This window comes from Lagopus leucura, unplaced genomic scaffold (genome assembly GCF_019238085.1).
Source record: "Lagopus leucura isolate 7727_CA_CO unplaced genomic scaffold, USGS_WTPT01 Super-Scaffold_100001, whole genome shotgun sequence".
NCBI classification, from domain to species: Eukaryota; Metazoa; Chordata; class Aves; order Galliformes; family Phasianidae; genus Lagopus; species Lagopus leucura.
In genome coordinates this window covers 5,040,997-5,063,130 of record NW_024962262.1, presented here as the reverse complement: position 1 = coordinate 5,063,130, position 22,134 = coordinate 5,040,997, and the positions used below count along the sequence as shown (strand labels likewise).

Genomic DNA, 22,134 nt, shown 5'->3' with positions numbered 1-22,134 from the left:
CAATTCTTCCCATACAAAGTCTTTCAAGTGCATACACTTGGCCAAACTTGAAACTGCACTGGATGAGTTCTTCAGACTGAATTTAATAATCAGCTACAGAGATTGCTAACTTTTTCTTAGAAAAGATACTTCTGTGAAAAGTAAGGAGGTGATTGCTATTATTCATCGTGAATGTCAGTTCCATATTCTGGAGGAAGGATATGATGTTTAGCAGAGCATACCATCATACAAGGAATATAGCTTCTGTCATTTCTGTTAGAAAGGCCAAAAATTTGGTAGTGGGATAACATTAAGAAGTTCTGTTTAGAATTTAGGAGCTACAACTTCGAGAAACTGCTGAGATGGTGGATGTGTCACAGCCCCTCACAGCTGTTCCACCCAGAGGGGTAAGAGTCTCTGCTCTTCCTTTGGTGGCAGCAGCTGAAGGGAGCTTTCCCTTTGGCCACATCTTCCAGATGTTGAGGCACAAAGTAAAGAACACGTTACCAGGTCTATGAACATCCCTGCTGTTTCTGTATCAACTGCTAAAGTATGATTAAGCAGCACAATTTAAATGGATAAGCAATGTGACAGAAGTTAAAAAGCATGGTACAGGGCAGTCAATAATGAAGACAGAAACCAGATGTGGCAAATAGAACAGAAACAAGGACAATACATGAAGGAGATGGGACTGGCATTTGCTAGACTTAATTTTGTAAGGAACCAAGAATTCCTGTGCATCAGCATTGCTTTGTACTTTGGCAAAGAGAAATGAATGAGACCAACAAATCCCATCTTGGTGGGATCCTGTTTACATTCGCTATCAAGTACAGTCAAGTTGAGCAGCAGAAGACACTGCTATAGTAGTAAACAGATTGAAGAGGTATCTGCACTGAGACATCATCACTCAGCACAATGGCTTTTTTTTTTGGCTTTTTTTTTTTTTTTAGGTTTATTTCTGAAAGACTTAGGGGAAATAAATATTTGTATTAATCTTAAAATGGTCTTTGTTCTTTCTCAAGTCTCCTACTTAAAACCTTTCAACATTTAATAATTAATGAGGCAGTATCATATATAAATTCTTCATTATCACCCAACCTTGATTGATATACCCAAAACATAAAAATTAATCCTATGTAAATACCATCTTTCTTTGCTTAGACACTTCCATAATGCAGATTGCGTTTGATTTCAAAAGCAGTTCAGAAAAAAGCCTATGTTAACTTCAGCCAGGAAATTCTGAATTCAGGCACTTTTTTTTTTCCTTTTTTTAAACCATTTGACTTGCAACAAATTAGCATTTGTTTCATAAAGTACACCTAATACAAAACTTGGCAGAGATGACAACACACCAATGCAGCCTCAAAGATACATAATTCAAGTTACAGCCAATGCTTGACTTTGTTCTGATTGCAAAATTGGCTTGGATTCATCCAGCTAATTTTAGGAACTGATATGTTTTTTTCCTCTTGTGTCTGGCTAGATTGGGGAACAAACAGGAGGACTTAGAGAAATCAGATTCCTATTTCAGAAGGGAACAAACTACCACCTTCTGACCAACTCTGTTTCTCCAAACAAGGTAAAAACTTCCTAGGAAGTGAAGGACGCCATCTTTCTAAAAGGAGAAAAATCTACATATTCTTGCTACATAAACCTTAACCTTCCTCACTGAAAAATTCATTCATTCATTCAGCCCCTTCGGCTTCAAGGCAGAGGAAGTTTAAAGTAGGCACACAGTAACTAATAGATCTTCTTGGAGCAAGGACACCAGAAGTAAACAGTATTCCTGCAGTAGCTGTGCCAGTTCAGACAGGTCATCGGGTACAATCATTCATCTGCTTACACATCATATTATGCTTTTCACATATTTAAGGATCACACCATCTTACCAGACATTTGCTATGTTAATTATCAACACTAACTATTAAGTCATACTAAGTTGATTCACAACTTCAAAAGAAAACTTTTATACCTTTTAAGTACAGGCTATATTTTTACCAGAAATGTATTTTTTGTGCAGCAAATAGCCATTTAAATAGCAATTCAATTAGTAACAACTAGCCTGCAACAACCTCTATCTCCTGAAAGACTTTGCTAGTGAAGATTTTATCATGATCATCTTGGTCACTGATGGAAATATAAAGTAGCAGTCAGCTAAAAACCAGCCTCTAGGAAATACCTTCTGAAAGAGCCTTCACCATTAATGTTTCCCTGCTATCAAATGAATTTTAAATATGCCATGAGTAGATTAAAAATTAATTGAATAGGTACCCCTCCGCAATTTTAGTGTTAAAAACAATTAGGGCTACTGTGCACAAAGCCCTCAAGATATCTGAGCATTTTATACAGTTGGCTTTCTTAGCTAAACACATAATCTAGTCAAATAAATCTGACTTTCAACAAGATCCATTTTTCTAAGTTCTTTGAAATTGATGTTACTCTTTGTTTATCCAATTTCGCTGCTGAGCTTGGATCAGTAACAGCTCAAGTTCTATGATCCACTCTACAATTCTGTGGATTTATTCATCCTTTTAAGCTCTGGAATTGTAGTTAGAAGTCCTTCCAAGTTCCTAGATTACTTTTTTTTTTTTTAATTTTATTTTTAAAGTCAATGTTAATAGTTAAGATGCCTCTTCAGTTAGTTCCTTGAAATTTAGGGAGGTGCACGTCAAAGTTATTTTGGTTTACTACATTAAAAATATTTACTTTGAGCAAATGTTACCTTACAGCCCTTGCTAAATCAGTAACACGTATGCTTTCTCTTCATTTCAGGTGGAGAGGACTAACTTTCATTTTATTCCAAATGCAGAAATACGTATTAAAACTTCCCACTGTTCCCTGCATTGCCATTTACAGTATTACCACATGAATTTAGTAACTGACTGACAAGTGACTTATAAGACTGGAGGTGAGAAGGGGGAAGATGATGTATACAAGATTTAAGCATCTTGTTTTTAACCTAAGTCACTATTCATATATTTTTAGCTTCCCATATTGTTAACTTCATTTAACTCTTAAATGATCACATAAGCTAATGCATTTAACACAGAATCTGAAAAACAGACCATGAAGAACAATTGCATTCCTTTTGCATAGCTCCTCTCTGTTCTGGTCAAATTCTTTCCTATTTATGTTAACAATGGGAAATAGCCAGAAAGTGAAAAATGCTAACAAAAATACCTTCCTGCATTGAAGACAACAACAAGGAAATGCATATAAGCTGGGCAGTAAACCAACAGATAACCTACATTTTTAACAGTGACAAGAGTCCCAGAGGAATTCAGGAACTGGGTCATGGATCAAGAGGAAGAAGGACAAGCTGCAGCTGTTATTTTGTAGTGCTATCTGGCTAGGTCAAACAAAAGGTAGGACATGATAAATGACCCCTGAATTTCAAGGAATTAATTCCATCCAGAATCTCTGAAGGAACAAAATCAATTGTGAGAGCCTAGCCTTTCCAGAGGAAGCAACAAGAAGGAAGTAAACAATGTTTTCTAACTCCAGCGTACACCTTCCACACTTAAAGAATGCTGCAGTTTTAGCAGCAATACTTGAACAATTTAAATACTAAGAATTTATAATACAAGTAAACAAAATCCATATCTAAACAAAACTAAGCATTATACCAAGCAAGTTAGTTGCCAAATGTTGGACTCCTACAGTTCAAAAAGCTTTTGACAGATTGGCACACCTGCAAGTATTCTTAGATTTGTACCTCCAAGTACATTAAATATTCTGCTTTAAAATTTCAAAGATGATATTCAAGTATAATATGTTTTTCCTGCTACTACTCAAGTAAACTTCAGTAAGTATTTAATCATAATCTCATCATAGTTGTAGGATTGAAACCTCTCGCTTACATGTATCCCTATATTCTCTTGGCTTGACACAGTTTTCCATTTTGTGACAACCACATGCCCATTGACATATAGTCGTTGGGGTAGGGGGGTCCTTTGAAGTCCTATTCAAAGCACACTGAAAATTGCTTTACTATATTATTCCAAGAAAAAAAAAAGTTGCTATGTTCTAGGACAAGGTCTCCAATGAGCTAGTTTCTGCCTGGCCAAAGTTCAAACATTTCATTTATTACTGGAAGACTCTGAATGAGCAATTTTCTCACAGTGAATAATCTCGATTAATGAAAATAAATTAAATCCAACTCCCTACTGTAGTCTTTCACTCCCAGTATGAACAGGGTACGTGATGACTGCTGAAGTAATGTACTTTACCCTGAGGGGAAGTTAGGGAAAGAGGCACTTCTGTACACAGTGATGCTCCAGATGACTGTGGAACAGTTTTTGTTAAGTCTAAAGGGATTCTTCTTAATTCAGGAATTATGCAGAGTCCACACTTCAGAACGTCAGGAGAACACGGAAAAACTAGGAGCCTAAAATAAAGATACACTCGAACCTTTTAGGAGTGAGGAGAAGGCCTAAATGCAATTACTTAAAAAGATCTCTTACTCCTCTGTGAACAGGCATTTGTCACAATTATTTTTGTTAAAACATACGAGAAAAAGCAAAAAATGCTACTGAGACATTTTCTGATCTCTATCACTAAAAGCAAGATTTTCCTTTCTCTCATTAAAAATCTGTGATTCCAACAATTTCTGAATTATTTTGTTAAATACTAGTAGCTTGACCTGTTCTGCAGGTTTGCTGAAATTTCAGAAGCAGAAGATAGTAAAATGAACTTTCAGTTTTCTAAATTACGAACAAATTTAAGCTAAGATCAAATCAGGAATGAAAGACACAGTTATTTAGAGATAGATGTATCAACTACAATTCAATTAAAATATTAATCTTCCAGAAGGAATCACATTGGTTTTCTGTACTCTCTGGGCCAAGTCACCATCCTCACTACAGCACATTTGCCTTACCTGAAACTGAGCCATTAACGCCAGTGGATTATTTTGACTGTTGTCAAATGTTAGAACATCAAAGATTCCAACACAATTTACTCGTAACCTTTGGAACAACAACAACAAAAAAAAGAACAAGCGTCATTACACTTTGTTGATTTACTTTTTTTCCCCAATATTCATACCACTGAATGCCTTAAACTGAATGTTTTAACATGACAAAAAAAGGCATCTTAGTACTATAAAGCAGGAAACACTGATTTTAATGTTTTATAATTCAGACAGACAGCCTTTAATTTACAAATAAAGCATTAAGTTACTAAACTGGCAGTAGAGGGCTTGAGCAGTATTGTGGGGACAGTGCATAAGCTTTCTTGAAAGATGCATTGAACTTGCAGAAAAAAATTTAACAAATTAAGCACATTGTCTCGTATCAGTTAAAGGTAATAGCTCTTTCTAATTAGAGTTGTTACTTGCCTAACAAAAGTCAGCAGCCACCATGAACATAGACCATGGTATACAATGAGAATTAATGCTTTCATTACCTTGTCTTGCCAGTGACTAGAATCTTTGTTGGATCCATAACTCTGCATGCTAGTCCTGCTGTATGAATGGTCCGTAAGGCAGAGCTGAGCTGCACAATATATGCCCATATCAATGACTCTGGAAGCAAACCCGCATGCTGTCGTGGTAGAGGTCCATCATGCTGACCTAGTAAGGAAAATATTCTTAGTACCAACAGATGGCTACTACAAAAAATTTAAGTTAAAACATTTTGAAATATAAAGTTACTTTCATTGATTTCTTAATCAATGGCTATCAAAAGACTGGCAGATACTTTGCTTTAATGATTTTTGTTTAATTTTATTTTTGTAACTACAATAAACTTTAAAAAGCTTCCAATCCCCCAGGTATTATTATACCCACTCACATTCAGGAAAACTATGCTGATTTTTAAGGTTAGAATGAATATTCACTGCAAAAAGAGCACCATTTAAAATTCCTATAAGTAGGTATTTGAGAAGTAAAAACAATGGTATTAAAAAAAAAAACACAATACATATCAGAATAGCTGCAACAGATCCTGTTTCATCTCCGTTACTGTAGGGAGGTACACAAGTCAAACATGGTCTATTTGGTACAACTGAGGAAAATGGACCAACTCCGTTCAAACTATGTAAGCAAATCAAAGTGGAAGATCTTGTAGCTAAACAGCATAAACACAGCTTCATGTGTGTTCTGTCATTACCCAACTCACTGACAAGTCATCACTCTATGACCCCTGTTTTACGGGCCACACAAAAGCAACACATCCCTTCATTTCAGAATTAATTTGTAGTCCTTTCAAAAGTAAAAGTACTTATCTGCGAACACCCAAATTCAATACTGCAGACTGTTTCCCACTAAGACTGAGCCATCGATGGAAACAGTAAGACATGGATAAATGTTACTTTCTGTAAGATGTCTTTAACACACAGTAGCTACTCTTTGCATGGCACAACACACAGGAGAAGAAACTAAATCCAGAGAAACATTCATTTCTTGTATTTTTTCCACAGCATCCAGTGCATTCATATCCATGCACTTGCTCAAAGTAAGCATTTGTGTACCTCTGCATGTATACACACACAAGCACTGAAAAATGAAACACTGAAAGCTTTACTTCAAAATACACTGATTTGGAGTGAGCCTGATAGGTTGAGGACATTCTCCAGCCTGACAAAAATTGATGACCAAAAAAAAAAAAAAAAAAAAACAAAAAAAAACAAAAAAAAAAAACTAGTTAATTTTGCAAGTTTAAGTTGCTTTGGTTTAGATTATAAAGGCCAAGACACTGCCTCCCTTAAATAGCATCAAGCCTGGCACATCAACTGAAGGTTGAATCTAAGGTATTCCTTGTTTTTTTCCAGCCTCCTAATGAATTGTTATGCAAATCACTTCCCACAAGCCAGCATACCAGGAATCTCATGTAACAAGCTCTACCCCCACCACCATGCTTCTCAGTTCTTCAGCATGAGAAAAATGATGATGATATCAAATGACTGGGGAGATGCAAGTTCCTGTATTAATCAAGGTTCTTCTCTTAGCCATTACTTGTTATACAGTACGTTTTTGTTAGGTAGCACAGTGTGGGATGCATTTAACAGCAGTGCGTATGGATTACGTAAGATGGTTACATACATACAACAGTTACACATGTACAAAATAAATGTCCAGAAGAGAAGTGCTCTATAACATTCCAAAGATAAAAAGAGCCAGAACTTGGGGGTTATTTTTCTGCTTGTGACTTTAGAACACTTGCCCTTTCATTTCCAAATTAAAGGCATCATAGCCAAGAGGACATTAAAAAAAAAAAAAATGGTTGAGAGATCACAGCTTCTCCTTCTCTATCATAATATTTAAATCAAGCAGCAATATTGTTTACTACTGGAAAGATTTGCTTGAGGCTACAGCCAAATCCAGGCCACTGCTTTAAGGCTGTATCTCTTGTTCCCATGCACTATGGGTATAAGCTTGAACACTGGAAGAATCATACGTGAAGTGCCCTCTCACATATCTATTTGTCCAAAACATCTGAAGTTAAAAGCAGTTCAGTGTGCTGTGATGCTGGTTACGAAACACATTCCCTGAAGGCCTACCAGGCCTGCTGCAGATGGCCAATGAGCAATGATCCAAGGAAAGAAGACTTAAAAGCTCACTATGCAGGTGAAACACACAGCTGAAAGCTTTCCAAAGAGTGCTTAGCATGTTGAAAATCAAAAAGAATTTTTTGAAAAAGTTAATGATCAAAGTTACATTAGTCTAGGAAGCAATATTTTAGAAGTTCACATTTGACTTGAAATAAATTCCCAGCACGGGTGTCCATGCAGAGTTTCATAATATGTTCTTCGTCTGGTGCAGGATGGACTCGCTCCTATTAGTGCTTTCATCTGAGACACAGTACATAAATAATAATGTAGAAGATTAAAAATGTAAGAACTTCCACTCCAGAAACATGAGTAGTCCATTATTTTTCTTGCTACATTAAAATGAACTCAATAGGGATTTTCTTGTTGTCTTTTTTACTTTTTAGTTCTGTGCTATGATGTTCTCAGATGAGAAAGAACTGCACTCTTTGCACTGCTGTGTCTTTTTTCTTCCCTTCTCTTTTTCTTCCCCAATAGCCTCCAACTAAGTTCAGTTCTCCCATACAAAGACGAAGCCAGAGTTACTCCTGAGAAGGGAATGAAAAGCTGCAGTATTTATGATCTGGTATTGCTTCTAGATTTCAGAGTTGCTTCAAGCTCTCAATAGAAAATTAAAATATTTAATCATCTTTGACTTCATAACATTCATAGACAAAGAATCATTGTGCTGACTTTAAATATTTATAAATTTCTCCTGCTCATCACAGTCCGGGTGCATAACTTCATTCATTTAAAAATTGAACAGATTTCTTCTGAAAAACATACTCAGTGACTGAGGAATGCAAAAACTATGAAGTCAACAACAATGTCCACTTTTCTGGATTAAATACTACTATTACCAATGTGTCCAAAGGAAATCAATGTCCAGGAAGCTTGTCTACATTTACTAGAAATATTAATTTACTATGAAACAGAATCTGTGGGGCTGAGAGCTACCATTAAGTGCTTGTACATCATGTTTAATTCCTGAGAGTATTTTCAATATACAGATCAAAGGAAATACGAGAGGCATGCTCATCTCTGACATTAACCCTCCCAAAAATTCATCAGGACAAGAAAAAAAAAAAATAACTGATAGCAGCATGGAGTTACTGTTATTTGCCAGGATTTTCTAGCAGGCAGTTTGGAAACATGTACATTGAGAATGTCGTTTACCATTTAAGTAAAGCATTGGGAAGTTAAGAGGAAAGGTTTTCAGTACTTTTGGGCTAATTCACTAATTTAAAAAATCATGTCTGCAGAGATAAATACCCTAACATATACCATAATCTGAAACTGAATAGTATCAGAAGAGTGAAAAAAACCATACAAACATTAAAAAACTATTTTAATAGAATGTTATGTTCAGACTCTTCATCAAAATGGAAGTATTGAGGAAATACAAGGAATGAGAATCCAACAAATAGTGATAATTTCAATAAATATATTCCAAGGTAAGTGAAAGGCAGATTTTAATTTTAGAACTTGTGAATATTTAACTGACAGAACAACATCAGACAGATTATCACATTGTACCACTTCAAGAAAGAATATTTCACTGCATAAGGAACAATACAAGGAATAACTTCTGTAGAATTCAGAAGCAACAAAGACATATGCTTTGCAAGTGCTTAGAATATAAATAATTGTAAACTGCTGATTTTTCCCCCCCCACTACCATATCTACAAAGTCATAATGTCTGCAAATAACATGGCAAAAGAAAAACATAAATTTCATTGCAGCTGACCACATAGACATCAGAAGCGACAGCTACATAAACCATAATCCTCAGCTTTTAACTGTCAAAATCTAGTGCTGCCAACTTGAGCATTCAATATAAATAAGGCTGCATATCTGAAATCAAACTGAGTTCACTGATCAGGTTGACAGTGTCGTGCCTCCTAAAACTTTAAAAGCAATTGCACTAATCTGGGCCTCGTGTTGCAGAGTACCCAACTTGCACCCATTCCCCTGCTTCTCTTGGAAGCCTCCTCTAGGCAGGCAGACGGCCAACAAACTCCTGAGGGGGTGGAGAAAGGATCCATGAGGGCAGGAATTTTCAAGAAATCAAGTTATAGGTTTGCAATCTTTTTTTTTTTTCTCTTCTTCTAAACTGCTCCTTCAACAGAGATTTGAAAGCACCAGTTACCAAAAAAGAAAGGTCAGAGTAAAGATTTGCAGAAAGGTTTGTTAAAACCAGTCAACAGCAGGTTACTTATTTTTTCCTTCTAATCAATATAATCTATAAGAGACCAGAAGAGTCACAATCAGGAGAGAACTTCCCTGCTTAAATAGCACTAAGATCTGATACAATCATTCACTTTAATTAAATAATTTGTTGCAGCTAAACAGAAGCTAATGTCTTTCTTTCAGCTCCAAAACCCATCCCTGCCAAAGTAAAAAGGCTGTATTGGGTCAAATAAAAGATCTAGGTAGCCCTCTAGCCTGTTTCAATAACATTTACACTAAAATCAGAAAAGTATCTCAATGAATACCTAAGATCACAAACAACAGAATATTCTGCTGTCCTCCAGTGATTCGGTGCTGAGAGACCTCCTGAGCTATTTGTTGTCTTTGTGGCTAACAGACTTCCAAGCATTTCTCTTTTGTGAGTAAGCACACCTTTCCTTTTAACCCAGGCAAGTATCCACAAGATCTTGTGACAAATTTCCACAACTTAATTATCTTTAGCTGGTTTTGAACTTGCTGTCTGGCTAGTTTCTTTTGCTTGTCCCTAGTTTTTCACATTGAAAGAAACAATTACCACTTATTTATTTTCACTGATGATTTACAGCTACCTACCATATTTCACTTATTATTAAAACCATCCCATTTCCCTCCATCTTTAAAAGCATGAAAAGCACTATTTTACTTTACTGCTCCTCATACACAGGCTTATCCCTGAGTATTATCAGCAAACTCTGACAGAGCATTGTTTAACTTCAGTACAGATAAGTGAATGCGTTAAGACATATAATTGCCAGCACATCCCTGTGAGACTCCATGAGTGATCTCCCTTCACTGTGAAAATTGACTGTACACTCTTTACTGTTTCTTATCTTTCAATCAGTTTATTAACCTTACTGAGAACTTGTCTGATCTGACCAACACTTAGGGCTGTTTCGTTGTTGTTGTTTGCTTTAAAGAGTCTTATGGATGTCACTAAAAATTGTATTTACTGGATCTTCCCTTCAAAGAGTTTCAATAAATTAACGAGGCATGACTGCTTAAAAAGAAAAGAACAAAACTTATTCTTTCCCAGTGTGACAAATGGACATGTCCCAGAAATATTTATTATGTCTTCTATTAATTTATCTAGAACAGACATCAAACTTCTGTACATAATAGAGAGGTGTAAAAACACACAAAAGATTGATTTACATGGAAATTCAAAAACCACAGGTGGGAGATACTCAGAAGACTAGTCCTGCACAAAAAAAATCACGATTAACCTAGCAGCAGATCTTCCACGTTTGCCATACGAAGTGAGTTTCACACCAAGTTCACTGAATTTGTAATTATGATCTTCAACTTCCCATAAGACACGACAAGTCAGTCTAGGGGTTCTTCTATTGTGAGGTATTATCACCAAAACCAGTGGTGAAACTCAAGTTCCAACCTTATTTATACCAGTCAGTTCAGTAGAGCTGAGTAGAATGAACTATTCAGTGTTAAAGGAACCTACAAGGCTCTGAACTTATTCACGCAGTAACAATCTATTACATTCTGATCTACCAGGTAGTCACTGTCAGCCTTTAAGAGTCTGAATTCACAAGGCCCTAATTTCAAAAGGCACAAGAAAGAAGTAACTTCCATTTGTGTTTACCTTTAACCACTGGTCACCTAAAGGCATTTAGGCAGTACCTACATCAAAAAAATAAATCAGCCCAGGTCACAGGCTTTATTACTGTCCTCTGTTCACTTTCAAGGTTGGTCCTGTATTGAGTGGGAAGCTGGGACAGGTGAGCTCCTAGGGTACTTTCCTACACGAAGTCATTCTGTGATACCATTCAGTTGCTAGTGTGCTTCTTTCTCAGTATGATATAAAATATACTGGTTCATGCTCAGTTTTGGCCTGCAGTGCTCCTGAATGTGGTCTTCAGGACCATATGGGCCAAGAACTGGTTCTAAAAGGCATGAAGAGACAGTACACTGTTTTGGAGGGAAAGAGTTTAACCACACAGATATGAGTTCTACCGGACAACTTAATATGCTGTGATAGATTTTACTAATGATGGACCCTTAATTCTCAGAGCATAAATCTGAAAAAATAAAAAAATAAAAAAATCAGACCTATGATACGGAATTTGTTAAAAATAGTACATTAGAATTTTTTTCTTATACATTTCTTGTCTTCAACTAATACTTAACATTTTTTAAAAAATATATACAAAGTACTGCCTAATTAGTCCTCATAATAATTTCCAGGGAAAACAAAACAAACAAAAAAAACACACAACACACCATTCTGTAAGTGCAGAGAATCTGAACAACAAGCATCACATTGACAAAGCAGATGCCTTGTATGAAATATCTCCAATAAGCATCAGATGTCACCTGTGACAGCTCTGCAATTAGAACCCCCACAGCTCTTGGCTCTGAATCCCCCCGTGTAAGATTCCTGTAGGCAAAAGAACTTTAATCCACTCACAAACCAAAAGATTTACCTCAAGTAAGAAGTTATTTCAAAAATCAAAGCAAAAAAACCCCAACCCCATATTCAGTAATTTCATTCAGAAAAGGAAGAAAGTTCTGTTCCAACCAGTTTATGGGATGATGAAATTGATTAGCTAAAAAAATTAAGACGAACAAATTCTTCTGATTAACTTTTTAATTGATCAAGTATTGGAAACAGTTTACAGAAGTATATTATGAAAGCGTGTTCTCCTTACCCCATTTTCTTTTTGTGAAATAGGCATCAGCACTGGGGTCATTGAAGTGTCTGCTCATCATAGTCTCTCCTCCAGCATGAAAATCATATGCAAAAACAAGAGCTTAAAAAATAGAGACATGTGACAATTACTAACTCCAGCATATTTTTAAAAAGTCACAACACATTAATTGGGAGGAAAAAAAAAAGATATAAACTCACAATGTTCTCCAAATGCTTTAGTGGTAAACACTTCACGTAAGGTTACTATATTTGAGTGCTGAATTTTTTTCCACATGTCAACCAATACCATGCACTTCGTGTTAACAAGACGAAAACCTGGAAAAGATCAAAAACATACTTTAATATTTTTGGGGAATGTTATTTTTGTTGGTTTTGTTATTGTTTTGGGATTTTTTTTTCTACTATTATGTCTTCTAAAAATACTGAAAAGTAATCAAGCACTAAAATAAGACCAGGCATGCTTAGGAGTGCCAGGTCTGTGGGAACCTCTTGCTCTCTTTACACCCACAGAATAATTCTATCAAAGCTGTTTCAAGCTCTACATGTAGAATATAAAAATATTTATTTAAATATTTAAAAAAAAAAAAAAGACTACTCAGTTTTTCTCACCATGTATCCTCCGAAGGCAATATGGCAGGTCATCTTTACTATTTACAGCTTTATAGCACGACGTAATGTACCCAAAGTTGCTCGTTTTCTGTATGCGATTGGGTGGTGGCAATGGTTCTAAAGGAAAGAGACTGTGGTAGCTGTCCACTTCTGCTGGAACTGCTAAATCAGTACATGCACAGAAACATATTAGATATAAGTATACTTTGAAGGAATTATTACAAGAGCAGAGAAAATGAAATCTGCTAAATCACAAACATGTAAATTCCATGCATCATTTTCTTTATGTGCGTGTTAAATAAAAATTCACTACTGCTTTAATACTGATACATCGGATCCTGGAAGGGATTCTAGGAAGCTAAAATAAACATCCTCATAAAAATAGTTACACCAAGTAGAACGTTGCATCTCTCCTGTTGATTTTATCTGCTAATTTCTCATCTTAAAAATTCATCCTTCTGAACAACATTCCTCTGTTGTGTCTGTGGTATTCTTTCCTGCACAGACTCACAGATAAGCACCCATTTCCATACAGACTTCATTTCACTTTAAGAACCCTATTTCATCACACGAAACAAACATGAATCTCGTGTTGTAACATACTAGTTTAGAAAACAGAGGCATTACAGATTTACAAATCAGGTTAAGAGATTACAGTCCCAAGAAGAGATACACTTGTATGTCAGCTGGGTTAGTAAACTTAAATACATTTTAGACTGTATCATATTCACATTAAACACACAACTAAGAAGGCTGCAACTGAACACAGCAATCTGTTTAAAAACAGAGCTGGCTGTAAATTCTTCAAAAATCAAATTACAATGAATAGTATATTTCTCTCACCTGCCAACAAGTAGAAAACCTCTCTAATATACCAGCCAACTCATATTGAAACAATCAAGTTTGTTAATATAGCATTTGAAAACACTTATAAGGTATTCCTTTAAGAGGATTCACATAGAAAATGATGCAATACTATTTTGCACAAGGCTCTACTGCCTTAATGATCTTTCCTTTCTCACTATTTCAAGTATTCCCAATCTTGACAGTGTTTGAAAACGAATAGAATTAATAGAAAAGTGAACAGAAACAAGAAATAAATTTATTATATCCAAAATACTTTGGTTTTGGTTATCCACAACACAGATTTCATTAAAAAAAAAATTAAAAACAGGAGGGTTATGGATTTTTTTTGTTGCTGGTTTGTTCAAGCCCCTGGTAACCATTGTTCTATACGCAAGACTACAGAACAGCATGATCACAATTTAAATTATAAAAAATACTTACCAGGAATATCAGCCTGATCAACCTGGGCCATCGTTATTAGGTGTCTATTGATCAGTTCCTGAAGAACAAATTAGGTCAAGTTTTGAACACTAGCTTGAAAAGTTAATGACTTATAAGTTAAACTCTTCAATGCAGGAGCTGCAAAAGACATTAGCCACAACTAGCATTGACAGAGGTATCGACTACATTAAGGCTGAAGTGAATAGTAGTCACAAGCCAAGCCCTAAAAGAAGGGCTCATTAACTAACATCCTTTCAGTTAAAGGCTTTAAAACTGGATAGGATTACAGCTTAGAAGAACACTACATATAAACTCATGCATACTAATATGTAATACTCAAGTAAGAATATGTACTCAAACAGGCAATCATGGCACGTAGATTAGACTGCAATAACATATGCTGAAACCCACACCACAATCCTCTTTTGTACTCTATCCACCACAGGACTAAGTATCTAAAATTCTCCATAGGAAAAACTGATTGCACAGCTCTTTAGTCATGATTTGTTTTCTGCTACTGCCAATTTGCTACATTTCTTCAAAACATGTGTTTCACTTTAAATTCTCTTTGATCTTACCTGTCTGAGCTCATCTGCCATGAAGAAGGAAGGTGCATTTGCTTTTGGCTGCATATAAGCAACATGAGGTGCAGCTGGATGGTAAATGTGGTAGTTTGGAAATACCTTAAAGCAAAAAAAAAATACTAAGCAGTATATATTAAAATCCTTAAGCATAAGGAAAATAGAGTTTTGTCATCTTATTAGTTTAAGCTACTGAACTTTAAAGTCTTCAGGCATAGAATATGTTACAATACACTGTCAGGTGCATTACAATTTCCTTACGTGATAATACTCATGTGCCTTTGAAATCATTGGTAAGTACATACTTCACATTTCTATTACTGTGTTTTGCCCTTCACTATTAATGCAAAATTTCTTTAACCTATCAAACATAAAAGCAATTTGAAATAATCATTGATGTTTTCTATGTATGTATTTACTGAGACATCCATAAAATGTTCTCTAATTTTGTATTAAAAAAAATACCAATAAAAAGTAGGTAAATAGGCAAATGGAAAACAAAAAAATCTTTAGTCTTTTGTTTTTATAAGACCACTCACTGAAATCTATCCCAACATTGAAAAGGCCAAATCTGCACACAGAAGAAGTGTTTCAGAATATTACAAATATCTAGTATAGCATTAATCAATTCTGTCTTTGTAAATTGCACGTACTTTTGCGCTAAAACCAAACATACCATTCCTGTGAGAGGTGCTGGAGTTGTATCAGTATAGAAGTATGTTGTTCCACCCACTGTTTCCTTCTGGATCACCTGGCCAGTAGATGGAGGCTGAGAGACAGCGTTAGCAACAGAAGCAGAGGCACTAGTAGGCACCATATAGTTTGCTGGGTTAGGAGTATGACTTCTTCGTCGAGGAGCAGGAGATGTATGAGGAGTTATTTTGGGAGAATGAAGAGGAGAAGATCCCGCTGACAGTGACATTCCTTAGAGGAAAAGAAGAACATATTCTCAATCAAATCTCCGTTGTTGCTTTCTTTTTTCCTTTAATTTGAAAAAATCCTTTACTACACACACTTCAGAAGTGAATAATATTCCAAGCAGATGAGAGGCTTAAGTACACCTTTATGAAGAGTTAAAGGTAAAAACATTAACACCAAGACTGGAATAGACATTTCCTTGAGAAGTCTTTCAGGTCAGAGAGAAAAGGCTTGAGAACTTACAACCATCATATTAAGAGCTGGAAAAATATAGGTAGAAAGAGGAGAGATGAACTGAATTCATGCTTTGTCTAGAAGAAGGAAGTTTACTAAACTACATGGGAAAATATTATTAACTTTAGGGTGAGTGAATGTTTACATAAGTCAGAGGAACAGTCAGTGAAGCTTGCCAAGCTATAACTCATTTAACCCAATTATGTGTTCCTGCTACTTGAAGTAGAATCAGGAAAGACTATTATGAGAGCTCTCTGATGATTACAGAACACAAATAAGCAATAAGAAATAAACTACTACTAATCATTTCAGAGAAACCTATTTTCCTATCATAATCAAATAAAAATCCAGTCTTTTCAAGAACTGTTTGATATGTAGGGACAGGTAACTTTTCAGAATGAGGTCTGCAAGGTATTCATACAGGCATTTGAAAATTTGCTCAAAATTATTCTCTTGATTGCTGTTTACAGTAAATTTAGTGAAAGGCAGGCAACTAAACTGAAGCTTCAGTTTAGACTCTAAACACAGTGTGTCAGTGAGGGGAAAAAAAAGGGCAACCTGCACTATGTACGTACTTTTTAGTCAACAAAAATTTGTTTGGTTGTTTCTTTCAAGGGTTATACTATAAAAAAAATTCTCAGGTAACCTATTTATAATAGCTTATGATCTGCTGAAGAGACCAGCCTTTAGAAAACTTGTAACATTACTAGCACAAGATACCCGTTATCATGGTGTTTCAACTAATACAAAGGGGAGCACTTCTGAAATTTTCTGTTGCTCCGTTCAGACTGGACTGTACATTTGCTGCTTTGAGTCGTATGTGTATTAGTCACACCTTTCAAACTTCTGCTGAAAGATTTTTTTCTTGAGCAACTATTATACGCACTTCTTATAGATACAATTTCAAACATTTTTTCAACTCAAACTTAGTTTCCTAAAATGAATTCCTGCTGAAGCATAGTTACAAATATAAACCCTTCATGTCTTTGAGCGTTAATGGAGTGAAAGGAGTGAAAGATCAGTTATACGAATCCTTTTAAATGCTCTTCTGATCTCATCTGTCTTTTCAGAAGGAACTTGAAAGTTTAACGAAAGTCATCTGGCAGACAGAACATACAGGCTATTCATTTGCCAACGCATATAATCAGCTCAAGATATGAAACAAATTTGATTAAATTTCATTTTCATGCTACTAGAACACCACTGCATGAGTTACAAGAAATTTGCTGCTATTTACTACTGTGGCAGGTTTCAGCAGGCAGAGGCAGCAAATACCCAAGATGATAGATACCTTTGAGAGATCTGCATAAAATTCTGCCGTCTGAGTACGTAAGTATTAACAGTTAAAACCCTTTTAAGTCACACACACGCAAAAAATCTTATAGTGCAGCTGATGCACAGCTAAATATTTATGGAAATAATAATTAAGGTGAACAAACTCAAGCAGATCTCATCAGCTTCATGAGGATTTCAACCAGTTAAAACCTTACTTATATTAATATTTAACCAAAACAAAACAGGATGAGATAGCAGAGTACAGTCTAAACACCCAGGGAAGGCAGCAGGTGGAAATTACTGCAGGAAAGAAAATGAAAATGGCTGCATTAAAAGGTAAACACGTATTCCTACTGACTCACGCTGAAGGATAAAGACAGTACTGACAGTACAGTGGTAAAATTGTGGTCAGTGTGGAGAACACCTCAATGGAATTAGATCAGCTGTCTTCAATAGACCATTTTTATCTAAGTATATAATCACATGAGTATGTAAGAAAAAAAAAAAAGAGGATTTAATCTAATTACAATTATGTTTCTAATTAAAATTGTATTTTCTATAACTACACCAAAGACCCTGACCAAAAAAGCAACATTTTTAAGCTTTCTGTATGACTTTAAAGTTCCCTACATCAAAATTCAAATGCCAATAGGATTACTAGGTCAAAGATTAAAAGAGACATGTCAAATTGCTCTTCCCAAGTCTAATATACTACTAGATGGCCCTCAATTCCTTCTGTTAGCGAATCTTAAAAAGAGAGTAAATAGTACCTTGAAAGGCAAGCTGCTAGGAAAAAGAGCTCCTCTTGCTTCAAACTTTAAAAATTGACATCATGGTATCACACCAACATGGAAGTGTAGGCTTTCCAACTTTTTGCCAGATTGACTGTGATAGCACAGGTTACCTACATGTACCTGTAACCCTGCTGTTTGACTGTTGACATAGAGAAGGATTACTTGCACAGAAGAATTAAGCTAGCCTTCTCTATTGTTGCATTTTCTCTTCTTGCAACGTTTTTTATTTTTGAATTTTCATTGAGACTGAAGAAAGAAGGAACTTCAGGAAAGGTGTGGAAGACAGTTATCGCAGGGACACTTTATTTCACCATGTTTTAGTATTCTGCTAAAAGCTGGAGACTGAGATGAAGACTGATTGCTGAGATTATACTTGAAAGCACTTATCTAAGAAATATGAAGATACACATGTAGCAGTAGGGGTAGCCTTCTTATGTGCTGAGTCCCAATGGATGTGTCAGTGTGGATATAATAGGTTAGCTTCTGCTTGTCACTTCCTACAGTATTTCTGCATTTTTTCCACTTAACAAGACAGGCAGAAAAAAATATTTTCCAGGAACAATGAGTTTTGTGAAGAGTTACCTATAAAATACTAGGTGCCAAAAATGTTTTTGTTTTACACCTACCTGCAGGGAGGTATCAGAAATCAGATAGAAGAGATAATTTAGAATTTTTCCATCCTCAAGAGGGAAATCAAATAATTGCTCTCCACTTTGTAATAGATAAATTAAACTATGGCTCTTCTAAAAAAGTTATTCCTATTACATTTCCTTTTTTAAGAAAAAATATTAATTCCTTACAAAATACAGGAAGAAATTCATGCAAAAGCTGGAGTCTTGCATGTTTCATGAAAGTTATATTCCACGAGAGAATAGACACCATTTAACTGGAAGGAGACTACTCTTTATTCAAAGAAGAACTCTTGCAAAGTCTTTACACTGGTAGGCAAAATCAAACTAAACCAATAACACGCACTTTAATGGTAATTTTCAAACATCTTTAATTCTTTCTTTTGTTATCTACTATGACATAGATGGTGATATTTCCCCATGCATAAATACCATTTTCTTATTTAAGAACTTAGTCCTTTAGAAAGATCACCTCCTAAGTCACCTTAAAGTAGCAAAAATTTGGGGTTTTGTGGTTTTTGTTTTTCTGGAGGTATATACTATTGAGAGCTAAACATCTTAAATAAAAACAAATATCTGTGGGTATTATTTACACTGCATATTTAAGTTCAGAACATTCTGCACTCAGCACAGAGAAAGAAGCTTCTACAAAAATTCAAAGCACCCGAGTCAGACCCCTGCTTTAAGCTCATATTCTTGGCAACTACACAGAAATAACAAGAAAACAAGCCAATCTTGCCTGAAGTTAGCTTTTACAAGGATTCCCCCATCCCTCTTCTCCTGAACAAACATTAGTATTTGAGCCTAGATCATTTTCCGCTTTGGCATGTGCATTTCAAGGACCTCAAACTGTTGTAAGAACTTATTTCATCAACAGCATTACTTATCCTTTCAAGTATTACTTACAGATAGTAAAGAAATTGGACTGTGAAGGATCCCTCTGAGATCCCACTGGACACTTTCCAAAAGTGGACCATTTTACTGTATTCTATTAAATCCTTTATATACTTTTCAATCCAGGTGATAAGGCTGAGAGGCATATAAACACAACAGTTTTCCAATAAGACTGCACAGCACAATACAGGATGAAATCAGACACAGTACTGCATCATATTTCATTTGTTCAGCAGAAGCATCAATCACCTTCCTAGTCTGTTTCAATTGTTGTACCACTGCACTATTTAAATGCTGACTTACGTGATACTGACACTGATTTTTATTCCCTATTATCGGGAAAGCCTGAAGGTCCATTGAATGGAGGGCAATTGTCAGTACTAGTTTTTTAAAAAAGAAATAGTTACAGTATTTGCCCTTTTAATTTTGGCGGTTACCTAATGCTTCTTGCTCTTTGCCACAGGTTTAAGAACATAAAGAAATTTGTTAGAGAATCTGAGATACGTAACATCCAGCTCTGCTCATCTTCGCATCTTGTGACTATTTCATTTTTCTACAGAGTAAATATTAGGAATTTCTGATCTTAAGCAGTTAACGGATCCATGAACAATTTGAACTTAAAAAAATTGTCAAAATTCTGTGCACAGAACATTTAGAAGTTGATATTGAAAGCGAAATGACATAATATGGTAGACACAAGTAAGAGTTAATGGATACTTTGCAAGGCAAATGATTTTGGTATAAGCTAATATTCTACTTTTGTTATTGAGCAAAACTTAAGCCCACATGTATATCAGTAATACTGAAAATAATTGTTTAGTTTACATCCTCTAGAAATAAATCAGTAGGGCAGACCAATGCATGGTAATCAGTGTGCATACTCTCTGCAGCATGTCTCTAGACCAGAGGTAGTTTAAAGCTATGCCAGGTATTGCTCTATCATGGACAGCATAGAGTAGATTGTGTTATAATTCAACACCTCTTTTCCCCCAAAAAAGAAGAGTAAATTAGTCTGAGGTAATCTCAGTGCTGCTGTGCCTGAATGAATTTCAGAGTCTGCAGTTTGATTTTCACAAAATCATAGAATCATTTGAGTCAGGACCCTTAAAGGTCATCTACTCCAACTCCCCTGCAATGAACAGGGAGCTCCACCAGGTTGCTCAGAACTCTGTTCACTGTTCAGCCTCACTGAACGTCTCTAGAGACAGGGCATCCACCAGCATTCCGGGCGACCTGTGCCAGTGCCTCACCACCCTCATTGTAGAAAACTTCTTCCTTATATTCAGTCTGTATCTCCCCTCCTTTAGTTTGAAATATTTCCCCTTGTCCTGTCAGCTTCTTCAGTTTCATTCTACTAGATTAATCTGATGTTCCTTTCACTTTTATGTGCCCAAAGACTTGCTCAAAATGAAGAGCAAAAGTAGAAGGTAGCCAGACTTATTCACTATAAATCTGATTATAAGTTTGACAAAATTATTTTCAGCATACTTAAAAGAAGCAACTGTACTGTAAATCGTTACTCTCAACTTACCTGGTGCTAGCCCAGCAGTAGCAGGACTTCCCATGGAGGGATGAGAGAACAAGGCTTGAGAGAAGGCAGACATACTTGACTGGGATATGCTACTCAGCCTGGAGGTTGATCCTCCTTTAGGAATAAATTCATTTGCAGTGGGGTTTGGTGTCTGTATGAAAACAAATGTGAATTAAATGTTTATTTTAAACATGAAGAGATAGACAATGCCTACTTGGTAGAAAACACTTTCTAGGCAGGCCTACTGAATGCAGAGGATATTCAGACTATGTACAACTTGCTGACAAAAACTGCAGACACAGGAAGCTGGTCTGCATGAATGGTTATGAACGTTTTTCTATATTACATGCGAAGTAGAATTAGCAAGATTTCCGTATGATTTAACACAAACACTTTGCAAAAAGGCTTTCCAATAGCATTATACAATAAAGTTGGAGAATTGATTGGACAGTGAGAAGGCCTCACACTACTGCAGACCGTCCTTAAGTGACTTTAGAAAATCCATTGAAAAATAAGTAGCAATTCCAACTTAAAGCACTAGAAGAACCCACCATGTTCCTATTCTATGAAAACCTCTGTTTTAATGACATATTTTACTTATTTAACACCTTTAATAATGAGTTTAAATTTGGTACAGCAGAAACAAATGGCAAAAAAGTAACTGTCAAACATTCATTATTTATTGGACATAAAAAAACAGAACCAACTTTGAATATCTCTTAAACTCCGAGCGTGATTTTATTTTTTTTTTGGTGGGGGGGGGGGGGGAGGGAAGGAGTTGGGCAGGGAGAGGAGGCAAGAGGACTTCAGGGGAAAAAAATCCAAACTACGGCTGAAAAGGCAAAAAGCTTAGTATTGAACAGCAAGTTACACTAGACTTTAGTGGAAGAAAATAGAAGACAAGAAAGAAAATATTACATGAAAATTACTTTGTAATTATTAAACGTCAAAGTTCAGTTTACAAGGTCACTTTAAGCATTC

At 35.7% G+C, this 22,134-nt stretch overlaps 1 protein-coding gene across 6 annotated transcripts in view; it reads right to left on the bottom strand.

Moving 5' to 3' along the window:
- PAN3 (poly(A) specific ribonuclease subunit PAN3) overlaps positions 1-22,134 on the bottom strand; it is a 76,570-nt gene that overhangs the window by 12,025 nt on the left and 42,411 nt on the right. For 4 of the 6 annotated variants that reach the window (XR_006178094.1, XM_042867044.1, XM_042867047.1 and 1 more), the window contains 9 exons: positions 21,154-21,304; positions 15,555-15,802; positions 14,876-14,980; positions 14,298-14,355; positions 13,011-13,172; positions 12,600-12,716; positions 12,400-12,501; positions 5,386-5,551; positions 4,859-4,946 (listed from right to left, as the gene is read on the bottom strand). Coding sequence is in view for 5 of the 6 variants with exons in the window: in XM_042867044.1 (XP_042722978.1) it covers positions 4,859-4,946; positions 5,386-5,551; positions 12,400-12,501; positions 12,600-12,716; positions 13,011-13,172; positions 14,298-14,355; positions 14,876-14,980; positions 15,555-15,802; positions 21,154-21,304 (1,197 nt within the window). In the remaining variant the exon portion in view is untranslated. Of the gene's footprint in view, positions 1-4,214; positions 4,367-4,858; positions 4,947-5,385; positions 5,552-12,399; positions 12,502-12,599; positions 12,717-13,010; positions 13,173-14,297; positions 14,356-14,875; positions 14,981-15,554; positions 15,803-21,153; positions 21,305-22,134 lie in introns of those variants that run through there. The other 2 variants (XM_042867049.1, XM_042867046.1) reach the window with 2 other exon arrangements.